Below are 19,725 nucleotides of genomic sequence, written 5' to 3'. Positions count from 1 at the left end.
AATATTTAAATAACTTTTATATTTATACATCCTGTCACATATGCAGACTAATTAAATATTGGAGTGAGTAGATAGTGCATATTTTGCTACCTACATAAAGAATATTCTCAGAGATAGTGTAGTGGAATTATTGTAGGTCATGCCTAAAAAATAACCTCTTCTTATTTCCTGCTTCCAGTTAATTCTGTCTGCTTCATGGTTGTGGTTGCAAATGTGATCTAACCTCTAAATATCCCTGCTCCGTTCCTGATGTTTACTGTCATGTGTCTCTTCATCTCTAACTATGATGGAATTTTATTTCTCTGTAACCTTAAGCTCAAAGTAAATATTTTCTTTCATAAGTCATTTTGGTTTGGGTGTTTTATTATAACCAGAGAAAAATAAATCATGTGAACTTCTTGTCCTTTGTTACAATTTTGGAACCAGGGTAAGGCAGGAGTAAAAACTAGTTATAGATTTAAAACAGAATGAAGGAGACTTAGAATCATTATATTTTTCAACCTGCAAAAGTTCTGTTTATCAAATTAATGAATGAGTAAACAGAATTGATAGCAGGAACTGGTTCTGCAATTTGGTGAGTAGTTCAGAAAATCCGTAGGCATGCCCATTGCTTTAGATAAACAGATTTACTATGCTGTTTATGATTTATTTTTGTTTTCTTGTTCTCTTTATATTTCTTAGATATGGATGACTTCTCAAATCAATGACATGCCTCATTCTTTGGAATAGTATCATTTGCCACTATATTTTGAAATGTTCATTATTCATTGAAGAGAACTGAAATTTAAAGTATAAGGAAAAGAAGCCTGGAGGATAAATGCGTAAAAATGTTAATTACTAATGTCATTTACACTATGACTAAGGCATCCTGGAAAATTAAAGGACTAGCTTTCAAGCTTCAAATATATCACGTTCAGTGACATTACTTGCAAAATGCATTAATAATGTCATTTCAAAGAATTTGTGAAAACTAAGGACAAGATGTTAGAGAAATTTTCAAATTCAACATACATTAATGAAACTTTATCATTACCCAACAAAATTTAGGTACTTTGTAACCTATTCATTTTGGAAATATTCAGTGGGAACATGGAATTTTCAAACCAATCAGGTATTTCTGAATTTTTCCTTATTGGACTGACTTATGCTCCTGACATCCAGTCATTTATCTTCGGCTTGTTCCTGTGTATATATTTTGTTACCATTTTTGGAAACATTCTCATTATCTTGGCTGTAATCTTGGACTATCACCTCCATACTCCCATGTACTTTTTTATTGCCAATCTGTCCTTTACTGACATCTGTATATGCACAACAATAATCCCAAAAATGCTGTTGAACATCAAAACACAGAATCAGAGCATTACCTACACAGGCTGCCTGTCCCAGGTGTGTTTTGTACTGATTTTTGGTGGCTTAGAAAGTTGTCTACTTGCTGTGATGGCCTATGATCGTTACTTGGCCATAGTTCATCCTCTGAGGTACACAGTTATTATGAATCCTTGTCACTGTGTACTGCTGGCTTTACTCTCTCTGATCATCAGTACCATGAATGCACTACTACATAGTCTGATGTTATTAAAACTGTCTTTCTGCACAGATCAGAATATCCTTCACTTCTTCTGTGAACTTGTACAAGTCATTAAACATGCCTGCTCAGATACTTTCATCAATAACCTTCTTATTTACACAGTGACTAGTGTATTTGCTGGTGTTCCTCTTGCTGGGATTATTTTCTCTTATATTCAAATTGTGTCCTCCATTCTTAATATTTCATCTATCCAGGGACGAAATAAAGCCTTTTCTACTTGTGGATCTCATCTTTCAGTAGTATCTTTATTCTACGGAACAGCTTTTGGAGTATATATGAGTTCTGCAGTTTCTGACTCTTCTGTTAAGAATATAGTTTTTTCTATTATGTATATTGTGGTCCCTCAAATGCTGAACCCTTTCATATACAGTTTGAGGAACAGAGAAATGAAGCAAGCCATGAGGCACCTTCTCTTTTCTGTTGTCACCTCCATAAGTTGAATTTACAGAAGTAGTAAGATTGACAGAAACCATGGGGAACTGAAGTAACTAACTTCTTTATTATTAAGTCCTTTAAATTGTCTAAATATATTTCTATGTGGTACTAAAATTCGACAGTTTTTTTTTACTTTGAAGTTCCATAATTAATTTGATTAATGTAACAGTTAATAGCATATGTGTACATAAAAGGCTTTTGTAAATCATATATATATATATATATATATATATATATATATATATGTAAAAACTGGAATTCATACTTAGGTTTACTTTCATTATAACCCTGCAACACATAGGGAAATTTGACCCACACTGACAGAAATTTTGTATTTTGCAAATAATGATGAACAACTTTTAGGTAAAGCAATCTTTATAAAGCCATGCTACCAAAAACTTTATGTTAATAATTTTACAATTTAACATTTTTATATTATATGTGTGGCTTCAAATTATTTTGTGCTATATTCTTTGTTTTTAAAGCTATTATTCCTCAAAGAGAAAGAAATATTATCACATATATTGAGGATATAAAACTGTTTAATCATTGTTAATATTTCTTGGTTTTTGAATGCATAGATCCAGGAATTAGGGCTTTTTTAACTTCAACATCAATTCATGTTTTGGGGGGATTTGTCTGTTTGTTCTTAATTTTTATAGAGGTTCTAGGTATTTTATATAGACATGGTATACCCAAACTGAGGTGTGTAAACAATTTGTCTAGTTTGTTCTTTACCAGAGACCTCTCAATAAGGTCAAACTATGTGAGTTAATGCTTACCATGAAAATAATAGCTCCCATTGGAATGCGCATCAATTGTGAATGAAATTTCCATACAGAGAGTATGTGCTACACTTGGGTACAAAATAAATGGCATCTAAAATCTAAGATACATTTAAGATAAGCTAGACTATACGTGTGATCTTTAAATGTAATTCCATGTACTCCTATACAGAAATTGTGATATACAGAAAGGAATATAAGATTTATTCCACAACAAGAATGGAGATATTATGATTTTTAATGAGAATTTACATTCTTGTAGAAAGACTCTGTATCAGGATAGACGTAAAGTAGTGCAGCGGCAAATTAAATAGAGAAACAAAGACAGTGGTTGTGATCAGAGTGTATAATTGAGGATGAATTATAACTGAGGATGAATAGTTATGAACAAATATAATTAAATTTATACATGATTGTTATATTAAGAATAAAAGAATATTCATCTGCTTGCAAAATAATGACTGTAAGATTAGATTAATCTTTCTATATGGCTGAAACTCTTGGTTTTAATGATGAGAACCACTGATTTAGTCCAACCATCATTATAGGTAATTTTATAGTATATTAAAATTTGTATATATGGTAATTTTAAGAAGAATAATGGATGTTTACGTATGTGCTATTTTCTTTTTTTTTTTGTGGTTCTTTTTTTTCGGAGCTGGGGACCGAACCCAGTGCCTTGCGCTTCCTAGGCAAGCGCTCTACCACTGAGCTAAATCCCCAGCCCCGATTTTCTATATATAATTTATATTCCTTTTTCAAAAAAATTCAGTTAATGATATTGGAAAAATTTAAACAGCCTTTACTTAAACTTAATAACTAATGTTGAAGAAAATATTAAAATGACATCTGCATTTACCAATATACAAGAAAACTAAAGTTCTTAAATATGGAATTTATTTTAAATAGAAACAAATGGGATCACATTTCTACCCGCGAAATAATGACCGGAATCTGACCAAATGCCCTGAGTTTGTCAAAACCCATTCATATTACAACATTGTGTGGCTTGATTTCTCACTTTGCTTATATATTATGTTACTCCACAAAATGTTTTATGACATATATACTACTTATTTTAATATGGAGTATGACATATCAAGTAAAATGATATAGTAAAATTTTAACAAAATGCCAACTTTTGTGACAAAAAAATTATTGCAACTATTGGAAAGTTGTTTAAATATACATAATGATATATAATTTCAAAGATATACTCTTTTCTGCATAGACTGAAACTAATAGACCATGTGGATCAAATAATTTAGAACAATAAATATAAAAATTCTCTAAAAGTCAGCAATGAACCTGTATTTTATTAATTATAATACATTAAGATTTGCAGGATATAGCTCCAGGATTTAAATTAGCTTCTGTCTCCAATAAATCATGAAATAAAAAATCTGCCAATTTAAACTTGCAAGAACTTTTGTAATTCATGAGTTCAATATGTTTAATATTACATATATATTTAACTAGGCATAATAAATGATATTGTTTGACTTCTGATTGATCCTAGTAATGACATTTAGGTTACATGCTTCTTTTTTTAATTTTGTTTTTGTTGGATATTTTTTTCCTCCATCTTTATGAACTTGGGTATTTCTTATTTACATTTCAATTGTTATTCCCTTTCTGGGCCAACATGCCCCTAATCCCTCCCCCTCCCCTATTATATGGGTGCTCCCATCCCAATCCTCCCCCCATTATCGCACTGCCCCCAAAATCACATTCACTGGGAATTCGGTCTAAGAAGACCAGGTCTTTCCCTTCCACTGGTGCTCTTACTAGGCTATTTACTGCTGCCTATGCTGTTTGGAGCCTAGGGTCAGTATAGTTTTTGGGTAGTGGCTTAGTTCCTGGAAGCTCGGCTTGGTAGGCATTGTTGTTCATATGGGGTCTCAAACCCCTTCAAACTCTTTCAGTCCTTTCTCTGACTCCTTCAACGGGGGTCCCGTCCTCAGTTCAGTGCTTTGCTGTGGCATTCACCTATGTATTTGCCATATTCTGTGTCTCTCAGGAGAGATCTATATCTGGTTCCTTTCAGCCTGCACTTCTTTGCTTCATCCATCTTATCTAGTTTGGTGGCTGTATATGTATTGGCCACATGTGGGACAGGCTCTGAATGGGTGTTCTTTCTGCCTCTGTTCTAAATTTTGCCTCCCTATTCCCTCCTAATGGTATTCTTGTTCCCCTTTTAAAGAAGGAGTGAAACATTCACATTTTGGTCATCTTTGTTGAGTTTCATGTGTTCTGTGCATCTAGGGTAATTCAGGCATTTGGGTTAATATCCACTTATCAATTAGTGCATACGATGTGTGTTTTTCTGTGATTGGGTTATGGCACTCAGGATGATATTTTCCAGTTCCATCCATTTGCCTATGAATTTCATAAAGTCATTGTTTTTGATAGCTGAGTAGTATTCCATTGTGTAAATGTACCACATTTTCTTTATCCATTCCTCTGTTGAAGGGCATCTGGGTTCTTTCTAGCTTCTGGCTATTATAAATAAGACTGCTATGAATATAGTGGAGTATGAGTCTTTGTTATATGTTGGGACATCTTTTGGGTATATGCCCAAGAGAGGTATAGCTGGATCCTCAGGCAGTTCAATGTCCAATTTCCTGTGGAACTTCCAGACGGATTTCCAGAATGGTTGTACCAGTCTGCAATCCCACCAACAATGGAGGATTGTTCCTCTTTCTCCACATCCTTGCCAGCATCTGCTGTCACCTGAGTTTTTGATCTTAGCCATTCTCACTGGTGTGAGGTGGAATCTCGGCGTTCTTTTGATGTGCATTTCCCTTATGACTTAAGGTGTTGAATATTTCATAGGTGTCTCTCAGCCATTCGTTATTCCTCAGCTGTGAATTAATTTTTTTAGTTCTGAACCCCATTTTTTAATAAGGTTATTTGTCTCCCTGCACTCTAACTTTGTGAGTTCTCTGTATATTTTGGATATAAGCCCTCTATCAGTTGTAGGATTGGTAAAGATCTTTTCCCAATCTGTTGGTTGTCGTTTTGTCCAAACAACAGTGTCCTTTGCCTTAGAGAAGCTTTGCAGTTTTATGTGATCCCATTTGTTGATTCTTGATCTTAGAGCATAAGCCATTCATGTTTTGTTTAGTAAATTTTCCCCAGTGCCCATGTGTTCGAGATTCTTCCCCACTTTTTCTTATGATTTGATGTGGAGGTCCTTGATCCACTTGGACTTAAGCTTTTTACAGGGTGGTAAGAATGGATCGATCTGCATTCTATTTTATTTATTGGAATTTCAAATGTTATTCCCTTTTCTCCCTCTTTGATACCTCCTCCTCCACCCTACTTCTATGAGGATGCTCACATCCCCATCCACTCACTCCAACTTCAACACCCTGTCATTCCCCTACATTGGGGAGACAAGCCTTCACAGGACCAAGGCCTTTCCTACTGTTGGTGCTGGACAGTGCCATTCTCTGCTACACATGCAGCTGGAGCCATTGGGCCCTCCATGTGTACTCATTGGTTGGTGGTTTACTCCCTGGGAGCCCTGCTTTTTTCTCAAGTATTTTATCAAATGAGATAGTTTTCTAATCCCCATGATTTATGGTTATTTTGTCATTATTTATTACCTGCTTTAGGTGACATAATCAAAATTTCCAACATGTTTTTCAATTAAGCTCTGTTCGTTTTCACTGGGAAGGCCTTTCTCCATACTCTAGTCTTGCTGTACACATTTTCAGGTGCATACAAGAAAAGCCCAAAGATTTTTAAAACTTCACTTCTGTATTGATTGACTTTTTCATGTTTTTTTTTAATTTTTTGATATTATATATCTCATACATAGCCCATTTTCTCCCATATATTTAAAGCCTTTTTTATTTCTTGCTTGTGTGTATATATATATACATATATATATGAATGTACAAACTTATTTCTAATTATATACTACTCAGTCTATATGTTAATTTTGTGTGTTTTCAAGGCTCAAAATTTGCTTTTAAACAATCAAGTAGTATTGTCTTTCCTGGAGAAGACTACTTCTCCTACTCCCTGTATTTTTCAATAGACTATAAATATTCAATGTCTTGTGGACTTTTCCCCATTGGTCTTGGCATGTCTGTTTGTTTTGTCCTAATGGACTTCACCAGTCATTTTGTGAGGTTTTAAATGCAGAGCATTTGATATTACAGAAATCTCTAAGATCCTCTAACAAAATTATTTCTGCCACATCATCCACAATATTTTTAAGTCTTAGATGTGAAAATGGTTTGTAAACATATTAAAAATATATAGGGTCTACAACTTCCTTTTGATTGGTTGGTATATTCTGTAGCAGTCTTTGTTACAAAGTATAGTTTTATCAATAAGGGTTGGGGAGTACACTTATTGAGGGTAGGAACAGAAATCTTTAGAATATTTGTAGGGATTATTTGGATTTAGTAAAGTCCATCAATGTCCATGGCATCACTACACTGAATGTTTTGATAGATTTCCAGTAGCAGGCATGTTGTTCTTCTGGTTGAGCAGGTCCCAAATTAATGAGAGAGTTGTTTATTTGTGCCAAGATGTAAAAGGCACTAATAAAACATGTATAAGAAATGCTGTCATACCACACTGAACCTGGATTACTTTATAGGCATCATAAAAGGGTAGGTTTGTTAGTTCCCTTCCTTCTCAGTAAGCTAACAATGAAAGATAGTCCTTAGAAAAAGGCATTCAAGTCACTTCCAGCTCAGACACCTCTGAACCCTGTTTCCAAACTACATGGTTTCTTTAGCCACAGACATCTACCTTTCCTTTTTGAGGAAAAGAATTGCATCAACAAAAATCTATATATTTAGAGATTCCTTTGGACAAACCTAGCCAATACCTCAGAAGAGATCTTTTCATGTCTGTGTTTTAGGATTTGGTTAAGTGGTCTATTTCTTTTAGAGGGAATATTGTAAAGCTATATCTGAAAAGTACATAAAAATTCTATGTATATTACAGAACAAAGTTAATTTGTAAAAATGTTCTTTTCATGTGTATAAATATTTTATCTGTATATAAATATGTGTATTTGTATTATATCTTAATATATTGCATATTATTTTTATAAAGATATTATATATTTATTATATTATTATATATTCAATATATTATATTACATATACTCTATAAATAATTTATATTTATATGTTACATATATTTTATATTAAATATATTAAAAATATTATATATATTTTTGTTGTTGTTGTTGTTGTTGTTGTTGTTGTTGTTGTTGTTGCTGGTGATTCCAATCAAGACCCTTAGGGATTGTGAAGGTGAAGAGTCAATGATACAGACACACAGGAGTCAGTTAAGTGACAAACACATACTTCTTTTTATAGGAATTGGGTAAATCTTTGTAATTCCTCCCAGGATCTCATTGTCTCTCAGGTGGCCAGAGGTATCACTGTCTCCTTGTCATTGGTTTACTCCATTGCCTGATCCTTTGTCAGTGATCAGCAGATTCTATGTTGTGTAGGTGAGGAAATATCAACAATACACACACCCATATTGAAGATGGTCCTGCTTGGCTATGTTCCTTTTACATATTGTATTATACACACAATATAATACACACACACACATAATATATATATATATATATATATATATATATACTTTATAAATATTCCATTACAGCCTTTTCAGATACTGTTATTATTATTTTACTCATCACCATATTTCTCCTTTATATACCTGTCTTTCCCATAACCAAAGACCACCCCTCTTCTAATTTCCCCTATATGAATTATATGCTCCTAGTCTTCTTCAGGTTCCTCTCAATTCTTCTCAGTATTATTAAAACAAAACCATGCCTTCACATTTCCCTGATAATTTTACTTGTAATGTTATCCTACTACTCTTTGTGTTCAACTAAACTCCTATTTGGGCAATAAAATATTAATGGGGTATTTTCTCGGAAATAGAGCAGTAACTAAAACAATAGCAATTTTAATCAGTCATCAATGAACATGGCTGAGGAAGTAGCTATAGAATGTTGAGATTTTGGTGAACCCATTTGTCAAAGAGATCATTTGTTTTGTTTTATTCTTCAACTCTTTGTGTTTGTTTTATATTTTGAACTCTGAATACCAATACTATGTTGTGCATACAGCTGACAAACATTATCTTTCATTCTGTGGGTTTCCTCTTCAACCATTCTACTTTTTCCATAGCTATTCAGATGCTTTCAGTTTTATGAAGTGCCATTAGCAAGTAATCACATTTATGCATGGGCAAAAGTATTGCTATTTATGAATCCATTTTATGAGAGTCCTACAGTTATAACATTTATGATAGTGGATGTTTGCCAGAAAAAGTTTCAGGATTAATGGTAGGATTTTTAAACTGTTTGGAATTAGTGTTTGGAGAAGTCATAAAGATTAGTCTAATTTCATTTTTTGTTTTTTAATTGGATTTTAATTATTTACTTTTATCTGCTTTCCCGGGTTCCCTTATATAAACTACCTATCCCACCTCCTTGCTTCTATAGGGTGTTTCCACAACCACCCACCCACCCCATTTTCCCTCCCCACCTGTACATTCCCCTGCACTGGGACATTAAGTTTTGGCAGGACAAAGGGTTCTTCTAACCATTGATCTCCGACAAGGTCATCCTCTGCCACATTTGCAGCGGGAACCATGGGTCTGTCTTTGTGTACCCTTTGGAGGGTGTTTTAGATCCTGGGAGTTTTGTCGGTTGGAATTTTTCCCCTGTTGGCTGGAATTGTTGTTCTTTTGGAATTTGCTTCATCCCAGAGATGCAAAGATTGTTCAGTAGATGAAAATACATCAATATTATCCAGTACAGAAACTCAAAGAAAAAAAACACATGATCATCTCATTAGATGCTGAGAATGCATTTGGCAAAATTCAACTCCCCTTCCTGATAAAAGCCTTGGAAAGATCAGGAATTTAAGGCTCATGCCTAAACATAGTTAAAGCAACATACAGCAAACCAGTAGTCAACATCAAACTAAACAGAGAGAAACTTGAAGCAATCCCACTAAAATCAGGGACTAAACAAGGCTCCCCACTCTCTCCTTATTTATTCGATATGGTACTCAAAGTCCTAGACAGAGCAGGCAGACAGCAAAAGGAGGTCAAAGAATACAAAGTGTAAAGGAAGAAATCAAAAATCACTATTTGCACATGATAAGATAGTATACTTAAGTGACCAAAAGAATTCTACCAAAGAAGTCTTAAATCTGATAAGAAACTTCTTCAAAGTGTCTGGATATAAAATTAAGCAAAACAGTAGCCTTCCTATACTCAAAGGGTAAAATGGCTATGAAAGAAATTAGGCAAACAGCACCCTTCACAATAGTCCCAAATAATATAAAGCATCTTGGTGTGTGAATTTAACCAAACAATCAAAAGATTTATATGACAGGAACTTCATGCCCCTGAAGAAAGAAATCAAAGAAGATCTCAGAAAATGGAAATATCTTTCATGCTCATAGACTGGAAGGTTAATATATTAAAAATGGCCATTTTGCCAAAAAGCAATCTACAGATTCGATGTAATACCCATCAAAATTCCAACTCAATTCTTCATAGAGTTAGAAAAAGCAATTTGCAAATTCATTTAGAATAACAAAAACCCAGGATAGCAAAAGTTATTCTCAACAATAAAAGAAATTCAGTGGGAAGCAATATCCCTGATGTTATCTGTATTACAGAGTTATCATGATAAACCCTGCATGGTATTTGTGTAGAGACAGGCAGGTAGTTCAGTCGAATAGAAAGAAAGACCCAGAAATGAACCCATACTCTTATGTTCACTTAACCTCTGACAAAGTAACTAAAACAATCCAGTGGGGAAAAGGCAGCTTTTTCAACAAATGATGCTTGTTCAACTGATGGTCAGCAAGTAGAAGAATGAAAATCAACCCATTCTTAACTCCTTGTACAAAGTTGAAGTTCAAGTGGATCAAAGACCTCCACATTAAACCGGATACACTGAAATTAAATGAAGAGAAAGTGGGAAAGAGCCTCAAATACTTAGGCACAGGGGAATGTATTCTAAAAATTACACTAATGCCTTATGATCTAAGATAAAGAATCAAAAAAATGTGAGCTCATGAACCTGTAAAGCTCCTGTCCAGTAAAGGACACTGTCAATAGGACAAAATGGCAACCAATAGAAAAAAGATCTTTACCAATGCTATATGCAATAGAGGCCTAATATCTAATATATATGAAGAATTTAAAGAGATAGACTCCAGAGAACCAAATTACCCCCATTAAAATGGGGTATAGAACCAAACAAAGAATTTTCAAATGCTTCTGCTTTTTCTAGAGCTTTCAGGTGTGCTTTGAAGCTGCTAGTGTATGCTCTTCTTAGTTTATTTCCTGATCCCCTGTAGTTCTCTCCTGTCCCTTCAATTGCCTGTTCCCATGACACTTTCATTTTTATTCAAAATGAGATTTTGAGATTCCCAATGTGTGAACATAAACACACGAACACACAAGATCACACATACACACAATTGAATCATATAAATGTAATCATAACACTTATCTAAATTACTAATATAATTTCAGTTTTGCTATAGGTACCCATTACTTTACTTTTTCTTATTTCTCTTGATAACAGCTCAATGATTTTACTGTTAATGGTGGTAACAATGCCTTCAGTAATATTATTTCTTAGTTTGAAGACAATGAGTTCATTTTTCTCTCTTTTAATAGCCTAGTAAGGGCACCAGTGGAAGGGGAAGCCCTTGGTTCTGACAAAGCTGGAGCCCCAGTGAACTGGATTCTTGGAGAGAGAGCAGTAATGTGGGAAGAATGGGGAGTGGAACACACATATAGAAGGGGAGGGAATGGGTTAGGGGAATGTTGGCCTGGAATCCAAGAAAGGGAATAACATTTGAAATGTAAATAAGAAATACCCAATTTAATAAAGATGGGAAAAAACATGTTGATCACAATTCTGTCATAGATACTCTTTTTTACCTTTGATGTTGATCATTTGATTCTACTTTTTTCAGTAATGTTATATTTAATAGATATTCAGTTTGTCTAATAGCGTTCTTATCCTGTATTGCAATGATCAACACATTTTTCTTCATTTAGTCATGGAAACACATACTGATCAAAAGAATCTATTTTCTATTTATTTCTTTTGAAACAAACATTTCTCTGCATCTACAATATAATTAAAAAATTCTCTTACTCGTAATGTATTTGAAAACTTCTAATGTACACCAATTTTTTTTAAAAAATGGCCTATTTATCATGATTTTTACATCCACATACATATGTGTGTACATACATATATACACCAATATATTCCTAAAAATATAAATTCAATATACCCATTCTGTAAGCTATTATCAGATTGTGTTTTTGTAGAGCTGACAATTTTGGATAGGATAGCTAATTATGTGTTACACCATATATAAGGCTGTTTCTTTTGTTCTCTGCAAACTCTGAGTTGTTTGTAACTCCTTTGTTAGTGTTGAGGTCCTTTGGGATTTTCACAATCCACTTTAACATGCCTATTGGCTGCTTTCTGCTTGTATTTAGGTTGTCACAGAGGTGAGACTGTGTTGAAGATTTGACACACTAAGAGATATAATCTTTTACAAAATACCCCAGTTTTCTATGTCTAACAATCTTTCGATATCTTCTTTCTCAAGGTTCCCTAAGCCTCATGATTAAAATTTTACAAGTGTAGGACTAGGTTCCCCAATGATCTATTTTGATTGTATGGACTTCCGACCTCCTCTATTTGTAAGAGTTTTCTTGGTATATAATTGTGTTTTTCAATATTATCTTCAGTTTACATCTTCGTAAGTTTTTCAATCTGCTTAATTCTGTTCTCAACTACTGGACTGCCGATTGAATCTATTAGTGTTATGTTTGTCTATTCTTGGTCATAGAAAAGGTATATATTTATTTTCATTTCTTTCATCATAATTTCATTGAGCTACTTCTTTTTATTGTTTTAAAACTTTTTGAATTGTAAGATTATCCTTTTAAATTCGATGTCCTGGGCTTTATATATAATTATCACTTGCAAATATTTCTAAAATCCTGGTACATTTTAGAAAGAAGCCACTGGCTTGATATTCTATGTAATTTTTCAATAACATTTTAACATGCAAGCTTTTTCACAGAGAGAATATTAGGCAGTTTTGGTTTAGAGGATGAAGGAATTCAGATGAGCAGATAGGAAACAGCTAATGTACAGAATTTATATTTTTGGTTATGCCTGAGGCATTGGGAGAGACATAGCTTGGTGTAAAGATTTTGTATGGTATAGAAGGGGTTTCTCTTTTAGGAGGATGGGCAGAGAGCTTCCTGACAATAGCCTAGAATTGGTTGCATAGCTGGCATAAGGTGGCACAATAGGATGGAGCAATGTATGTGAGAACTATATTAGATTGATATATTAGAGAGAGTGTCTGTGTGATGAATTAGAGTGTCTGTGTGAGGCAGACGTGCCTCAAATAAATCTGAAGAAGGATGTATAGAGTCTGGCTAAGTGGAGAGGTTAGAAGTATTGACTGGGGATATTTTAACAGCATTGTACTATTTGAGTCAGAAATTTTAAAAATGTTATGAACCAATATTTCCAAAGTATAGGAATGAAAATATTCATTATTTTGTGATAATAATTTTAAAAAAATAACAATACTAACCAGACACTATGTTCCTAATTTTATCTAGGTTGGCACAATTGATAACAAACATAATTTGTAAAAGTCTATAAAAAGTATAATATAAAACTTAAGTTCATGAAAATGATACGTAAATGATATACTCTAAGTTTTGTACATTGTATTGTCTTTATTTTCTTTCATATTCTTACTACTCACTCTACACATAAGAACTATATGGATATCAAATTTAAGAATACTAGAAATTGTTTTGAAACATTGATTTTAAATTCAAAAGCATCCTAATTCATTAAAAAACAAGTCTTTTAAATGGTAGATTAAATAATGGGGATTTGATATTGTATACCTGGTTCAGGGTCATTAAATTAACCATTCTGAATTTGGACTTTTTACATCCACGGTTCATTAAATGAACATACATCTGATACCTGAATAATAGTGAAGCAACTAACTGGAACAATGAGATTTTTACTTCAGCCCCAAAAGGTCCTCACCTAGTACTCACCTAAATACAGTGTTCTACTGAGGAGGTGTCATCTACACATAAGTTTTCAGAAATGATTTTTCAATATATCAATTATTTCCTCAGTATGCATTGTATTTTCACTCATTGTTTAAGTGACAGTTAAGATTAATGAAATATATTTTGCTTGCTTTTATCATAAAAATGAGACATTTATGAAAAGTAAAACAAAAAAGTTGTTGAATATCGGATTTCTTGTGCTCTGTCACACCTGTATGTTGTTTTTCTGACATACTATGCTGTTTCTTGCCTCAATAATTACACACAAACACATGCACATGTACCCAGGTGTGTGTGTGTGTGTGTGTGTGTGTGTGTGTGTGTCTGCCTGTCTGTCTGTCTGTATGTTTCTTACGTATATTTAAAAGCAGTTCTGAGAGTCCATTATGGGCTAAAAGTATTCTCACTAAGCACTGCGTAGAGAGTGGATTAAAAGTAAGTTTTTTTTTTCTTAAAATTCAGGAGAGTACCAATTAAATATTTTGGTGTCTATAGGTATGTTTTCACTACACTCTCATGTGATAAGTTTACACAATCTGATTTTAACTGTATTTCACTTTGTCTTTTCAGTGCTCTTACTGGCACTATGGAACTGAGAAACCAAACATCCATTTTAGAATTTCATCTCCTTGGATTGACAAGTGATCCTGAGCTAGAAATGCTTATTTATGGTATATTTCTGTCCATATATCTTATTACAATTCTGGGAAACATAATTATCTTTCTGGCAATTTGCTCAGATTCTCACCTCCACACTCCCATGTATTTCTTTTTATCCATTTTGTCTATTAATGACATGTGTTTAAGCACAAGCACTATTCCCAAAATGTTGGTGAACATTCAAGCACAGAATAACACTATCAATTATATACAATGCATCTCTCAACTCTGCTTTGTCTCAATTTTTAGTGGTATGGAAAATTTTCTCCTTGCAGTAATGGCCTATGACCGTTACGTGGCCATTTGTAAACCCCTGAGGTATGCAATCACCATGAACCCTTGCTGTTGTGTCCTCCTTGTTCTGCTCTGTCTTTTATTTAGCATTATGGATGCACTACTCCACAGTCTGATGGTTCTGCAACTGTCATTCTGCACAAACCTGGAAATCCAAAACTTCTTCTGTGAACTTGCTCAGGTTCTAAAACTTGCCTGTTCTGATGCCTTTCTTAATAACTTGCTTATATTGGTTGCTGTATTCGTATTTGCAGGTGGTGCGTTCTGTGGAGTCATCTTTTCATATATTTACATTATTTTGTCAGTCTTGAGAATGACATCCCAAACAGGAAAGAAAAAAGCCTTTTCCACCTGCACATCTCATATATCTGTTGTATTCTTGTTCTATGGGACAGGTTTTGGTGTGTATTTCAGCTCCTCAGTAACTGAGTTTACGAGATATTCAGCAGTGGCATCTGTGATGTACACTGTAGTCCCTCAGATGCTAAACCCCTTTATCTATAGTCTAAGGAATAGAGACATGAGAAAATCATTTGGGAAATTCATCGGTTGGATATCTTAGGTTCAGCTCTGTGATCATTGACATAAATGAAGAACTTTTGAGAAACTAAAAGAATATGCACTCCTTACAAGTAAAAATGTGTGATCATATTGCTGTTAGACAAATTCATAGATTGCAGTGACAATTCTAATTTAATAAATATTCTCTGCTCAATTTTCAGAAGAATGTAAGACTGGCCATTTAGAAAGGCATGAAATAAGTAAGTACTATATCTAGAGAATAGATTAAAAGTACTAATTGTATGAAGAGAATTAGTTGAATGTTTGAAGCGTTAGACAGGAATAGGCTGAGGATCATTGATTTCAATACTTATTGATAAGCACTCTTTATTTTACAGTAAGTCTACTCATTACATGCAGTGCATTTGTTTATGAAATTTTCACCATTAGAAACTCTCAGTGATTGTTAGATAGCTGTAACTTTCAACTGAACACTGACAATTTCTTCAGTCTAATAAGAAACGTATTAAATACTGTTAACTTTGGCTAATTTGGGTTGATAAATTTTGCTGATGAATAGGACTATCTCACCAATTATTTTTGTTTTAAAGTGTCCTCAATGCCTCTTGTTTGTTGAGTGGCTTGTTTCCACTTATTCTATGAAAGAAAATTTAAAAAGTAAAAAAAATAATTCAACAGTAAAGGTATTGAGATCATGAGAAAATTTCAAAGATATATTATTTACAATACATGTTGCAGTTTTTACATCATGGTATAAAAATGACTATAGTTGGGGGCATCCAAAGGAAGCACATGTACGAAGAGAAAACTCACTTGTAAACTATGGCTGAATATTGATTTTCTCCAATTGGCTTCTGATAAAAAATTACCACCCAATTTGATTATGACATCTATTACTATTTATTATATGTTGTTATATTATGTTATGTTTGGGACCCTCACTCAAAGAGTCATTTTTTTTCCTTTATATTTCTTATCTATGGGAAACATCATTATACACTACTGCCATATGGGACTTCAACAGTCAATTTTTGGTGGATGCTTTCAGCACCATATTTGATTCAGTTTTTCTATCTCCTTATCTCTATCTCTATCTATCTATCTATCTATCTATCTATCTATCTATATATATATATATATATATATCTACATATCTACATATCTATACCTATATCTATATCTATATATCTATATCTATATCTATATATATATATATATATATATATATATACATCATTTGGGTTTGCTGTAGAATTAATAAACTCATTTTAAAAGATGAAAGGTATTGTACATCATTTTCCAAATTGAACAGAACCAACTAGTACATTAAAAAATATAGTCATGCTTTTTTATCCAGGTACTTTAACAAATTTACTAAAATATAAATTTTAATTTCATTTTGTCTTTTAAAAATTGCATTTCTTTAAAAATTGTTTTTCTGTGTGTTTGTATGTATTCATAAAAATTAACATATCTGATATACTGATAGAGATAGAAGCTTATTGGACATTCTTTATATACACAGCTATCCAATTTCTTAAATTGTACCAGACAATATCTGTAAAGAATTTGAGAGTGAACATAAATAGATTCCCCCACTTTTTCCTACCAAGAATATAGTGTTATCTTACAAATGGTATATAAAATTTATTGGGAGACAAACATTGAAGCATAAATGCCTTCTTGGATATTTGATTGCCGTAAATGTTGCCATGTGTCTCATTATGCAACATATATAAAGGAAGAAGGAAAAATAAAGGAGGATGTGCATTTTAATTGTTGAAATAATTTTGAAATTATGTCAGTAGTACTTAACTGCCAAGACCTAATCACATTTCCATAATAAACAATTATTCACAGAAAATATGGATTTTTCTCTTTTGTGGATGTAATTCTCTATGACCTAGTTTATAGATATACAGTTTTCAAACTTAAAAATTTAAAAACCATTTTAAATTATCTCTTAGCTTTTTGGATACAATTACATTGTTTACCTTTCCTCTTTTTCTCTTTACATCTTCTTACACACAACTCAATTGATTGACTGTTTTTTCCTTAACTGTTGTACACCTTTATGTATCTATGCTTATGCATTTATATTCTAAACATATTAACACAGTATGAAGATCTTTCTATGTATATTTTTAGGTCTGAATAGTATGAGATTACAAAATGGTTTACAGTTCCCTGGAGAAGACCATCTCTGCAATACTTAGCATCTCACAGTTGCCTGTAATTTTTGTGTTTTTTTATTGACTCCTCTTTAATGGTAACATGTCTATTGCAGCTGTTTTTATTCAGTTCATTCTTAAGCAGATATGAATTTGAGACTTCATGGATATTCTTCATATCCCTATAAGAAACAGTCTCAAAACAAAATCCCTGATCCTCTGTCTCTAACAATTTATCCATCCCGTTTTTTGCAGTGATTCCCAAAACTTTAGCTATAGGATGCATTTGATAGATATATCCTTTGTTATAGATCTCCACAATTTGGCATTATAATTGTTTCTCATTTTCCATAATGAGCTTCATATGTTGCCACGAGAAGTTTTCTTGATGAGTGGTAATGAATACACTTTTCTTTGTGCATGATAACAAATGCTTCGAATACATTTAGAAATATGCTGATTTGGTAATGTTAAAGCTGTGAGTTTTCCTCAAATGGTCATGGCTACACTAGCCCTGAGTAGTTAAGTAGATTTCCAGTGCTATGCATGGTTTTTCTCTTTTTCACCATGTCTTAAGTTCAATTAGACGTAGTCAGCTACATCCTTGATATGTAAATCACTCATTCTTCCTAATAATGTTATTATGTCATGCTGGTCATTGTGGCTCACAAGTAGGATAGTTAGGTAGAATTGATTGGTTCCCTCCTTTAGAATCTTTCTCCTAGTACCATGATACATAGTCTCCAGAGAGGAGGCTTTAAGGTAATGTGTTCAGGTATTATCATTTAAACAACAAATGTAATAATTCAATTTAGTGCTTTCCTTCAATTCTCATTTTATGTAAGATTCATATATGCATATTTCATCCTATTACTACTACTACTACTACTACCATAATAATAATAATTATTGTTGTTGTTGTTGTTGTTCTTGTTATTATTATATCCTTATTTACAGTTCAGTTGTATCCCCAACACAACTCACCCTCTGATAGTTCCTTATTCTATTCCTCTTCCTCCATCTCCAAGAAGATATCCCCACCCTTTTCCAGACCCCACCAGTACTCCCTCCACATGGAACCTCAAGACTCTTAAGGGTTAGGTGCTCCTCCTCTCAGTGTGGTCAGAATAGGTAGTCCTCTGTCATATATGTGTGGGGACACTCATTTCAGCTAGTGTATGGTGCCTGGTTGAGGGTTCAGTGTCTGAGAGATCTCAGGGGTTCAGATTAGTTGAGATTGCTGGTCTTTCTTTAAGGTCAGCCTTCTCCTCAGCTTTTTCCTGCATTTCCCCAATTCAACCACAGGGATCCCTGTCTTCTCTCAATTGATTGGATATAAGTATCTGCATCTGGGTCTTTCAGCTGCTTGTAGGGCCTCAGGAGGGCCATTATTCACGACTCCTATCTGTAAGCGCACTATAGCATCAGTAATAGTGTCAGCCCTTGAAGGTTTCCTAGAGGGGTATTCAAATTTGGGGTGTTCATTGGACCTTGTTTCACTCAGACACTTCTCCATTTTTATTTTTTGCAATTCCTCCAGACAGAGCCAGTTCTTGGTCAGACATTTTGACTGTTAGCTGGCAACCCCATCACTCGACTTGATAGCCTGTCTTTCTACTCAAGGTGGATTATAGAAGTTCCTTCTCCCCACAGTAGGGCATTTCATCTGAGGTCCTGCCTTTAGGGTACTGTGTGTCTCTCATCTCCCAGGTCTCTGGTATATTCTATAGGCTTCTGTCACCTCCTACCTCCTGAAGTTTCCTATTTCCATTCTTTCTCTTGTCACTCAGGGCTTCACTACTGTTCCACCCCACACACCTGATCCCCAGGTATGTCCCTCCCTCTGCCCTCTTTCTCCTCCTTCTAATTGCTTTCTTCTCACTACCAAGTGGGATTTAGGCATCCTCAATTGAGATTTTGACTTGTTAACCTTTTGGAGTTCTGTGGATTGTGTCCTGAGTATTCTGAACATTTTTGGCTCTTATCCACTTATTCGTGAGTACATACTATGCTTGTGCTTTGGAGCCTGAATAACCTCACTCAGGATAATATTTTCTAGTTCTTCAATTTACCTGCAAACTTCATCCTCATTCTTAATAGCTGA

At 33.7% G+C, this 19,725-nt stretch overlaps 2 protein-coding genes across 2 annotated transcripts; both read left to right on the top strand.

Annotated features, from left to right (window-relative positions):
- The first annotated feature begins 1,089 nt into the window (after positions 1–1,089).
- Or7g25 (olfactory receptor family 7 subfamily G member 25) lies at positions 1,090–2,031 on the top strand. The gene is given in 1 exon segment (NM_001001080.1): positions 1,090–2,031. A coding segment is annotated over 1 exon segment (942 nt).
- Positions 2,032–14,560: 12,529 nt separating this feature from the next.
- Positions 14,561–15,490, top strand: Or7g89 (olfactory receptor family 7 subfamily G member 89). Its single transcript, NM_001001079.1, is given in 1 exon segment — positions 14,561–15,490. A coding segment is annotated over 1 exon segment (930 nt).
- Positions 15,491–19,725: the final 4,235 nt, after the last annotated feature.

Source organism: Rattus norvegicus, chromosome 8 (genome assembly GCF_021556685.1).
Source record: "Rattus norvegicus strain SHRSP/BbbUtx chromosome 8, alternate assembly SHRSP_T2T, whole genome shotgun sequence".
NCBI classification, from domain to species: domain Eukaryota; kingdom Metazoa; phylum Chordata; class Mammalia; order Rodentia; family Muridae; genus Rattus; species Rattus norvegicus.
Note: the sequence above shows the minus strand (reverse complement) of the source record. Positions and strands in the feature narration are given on the sequence as shown.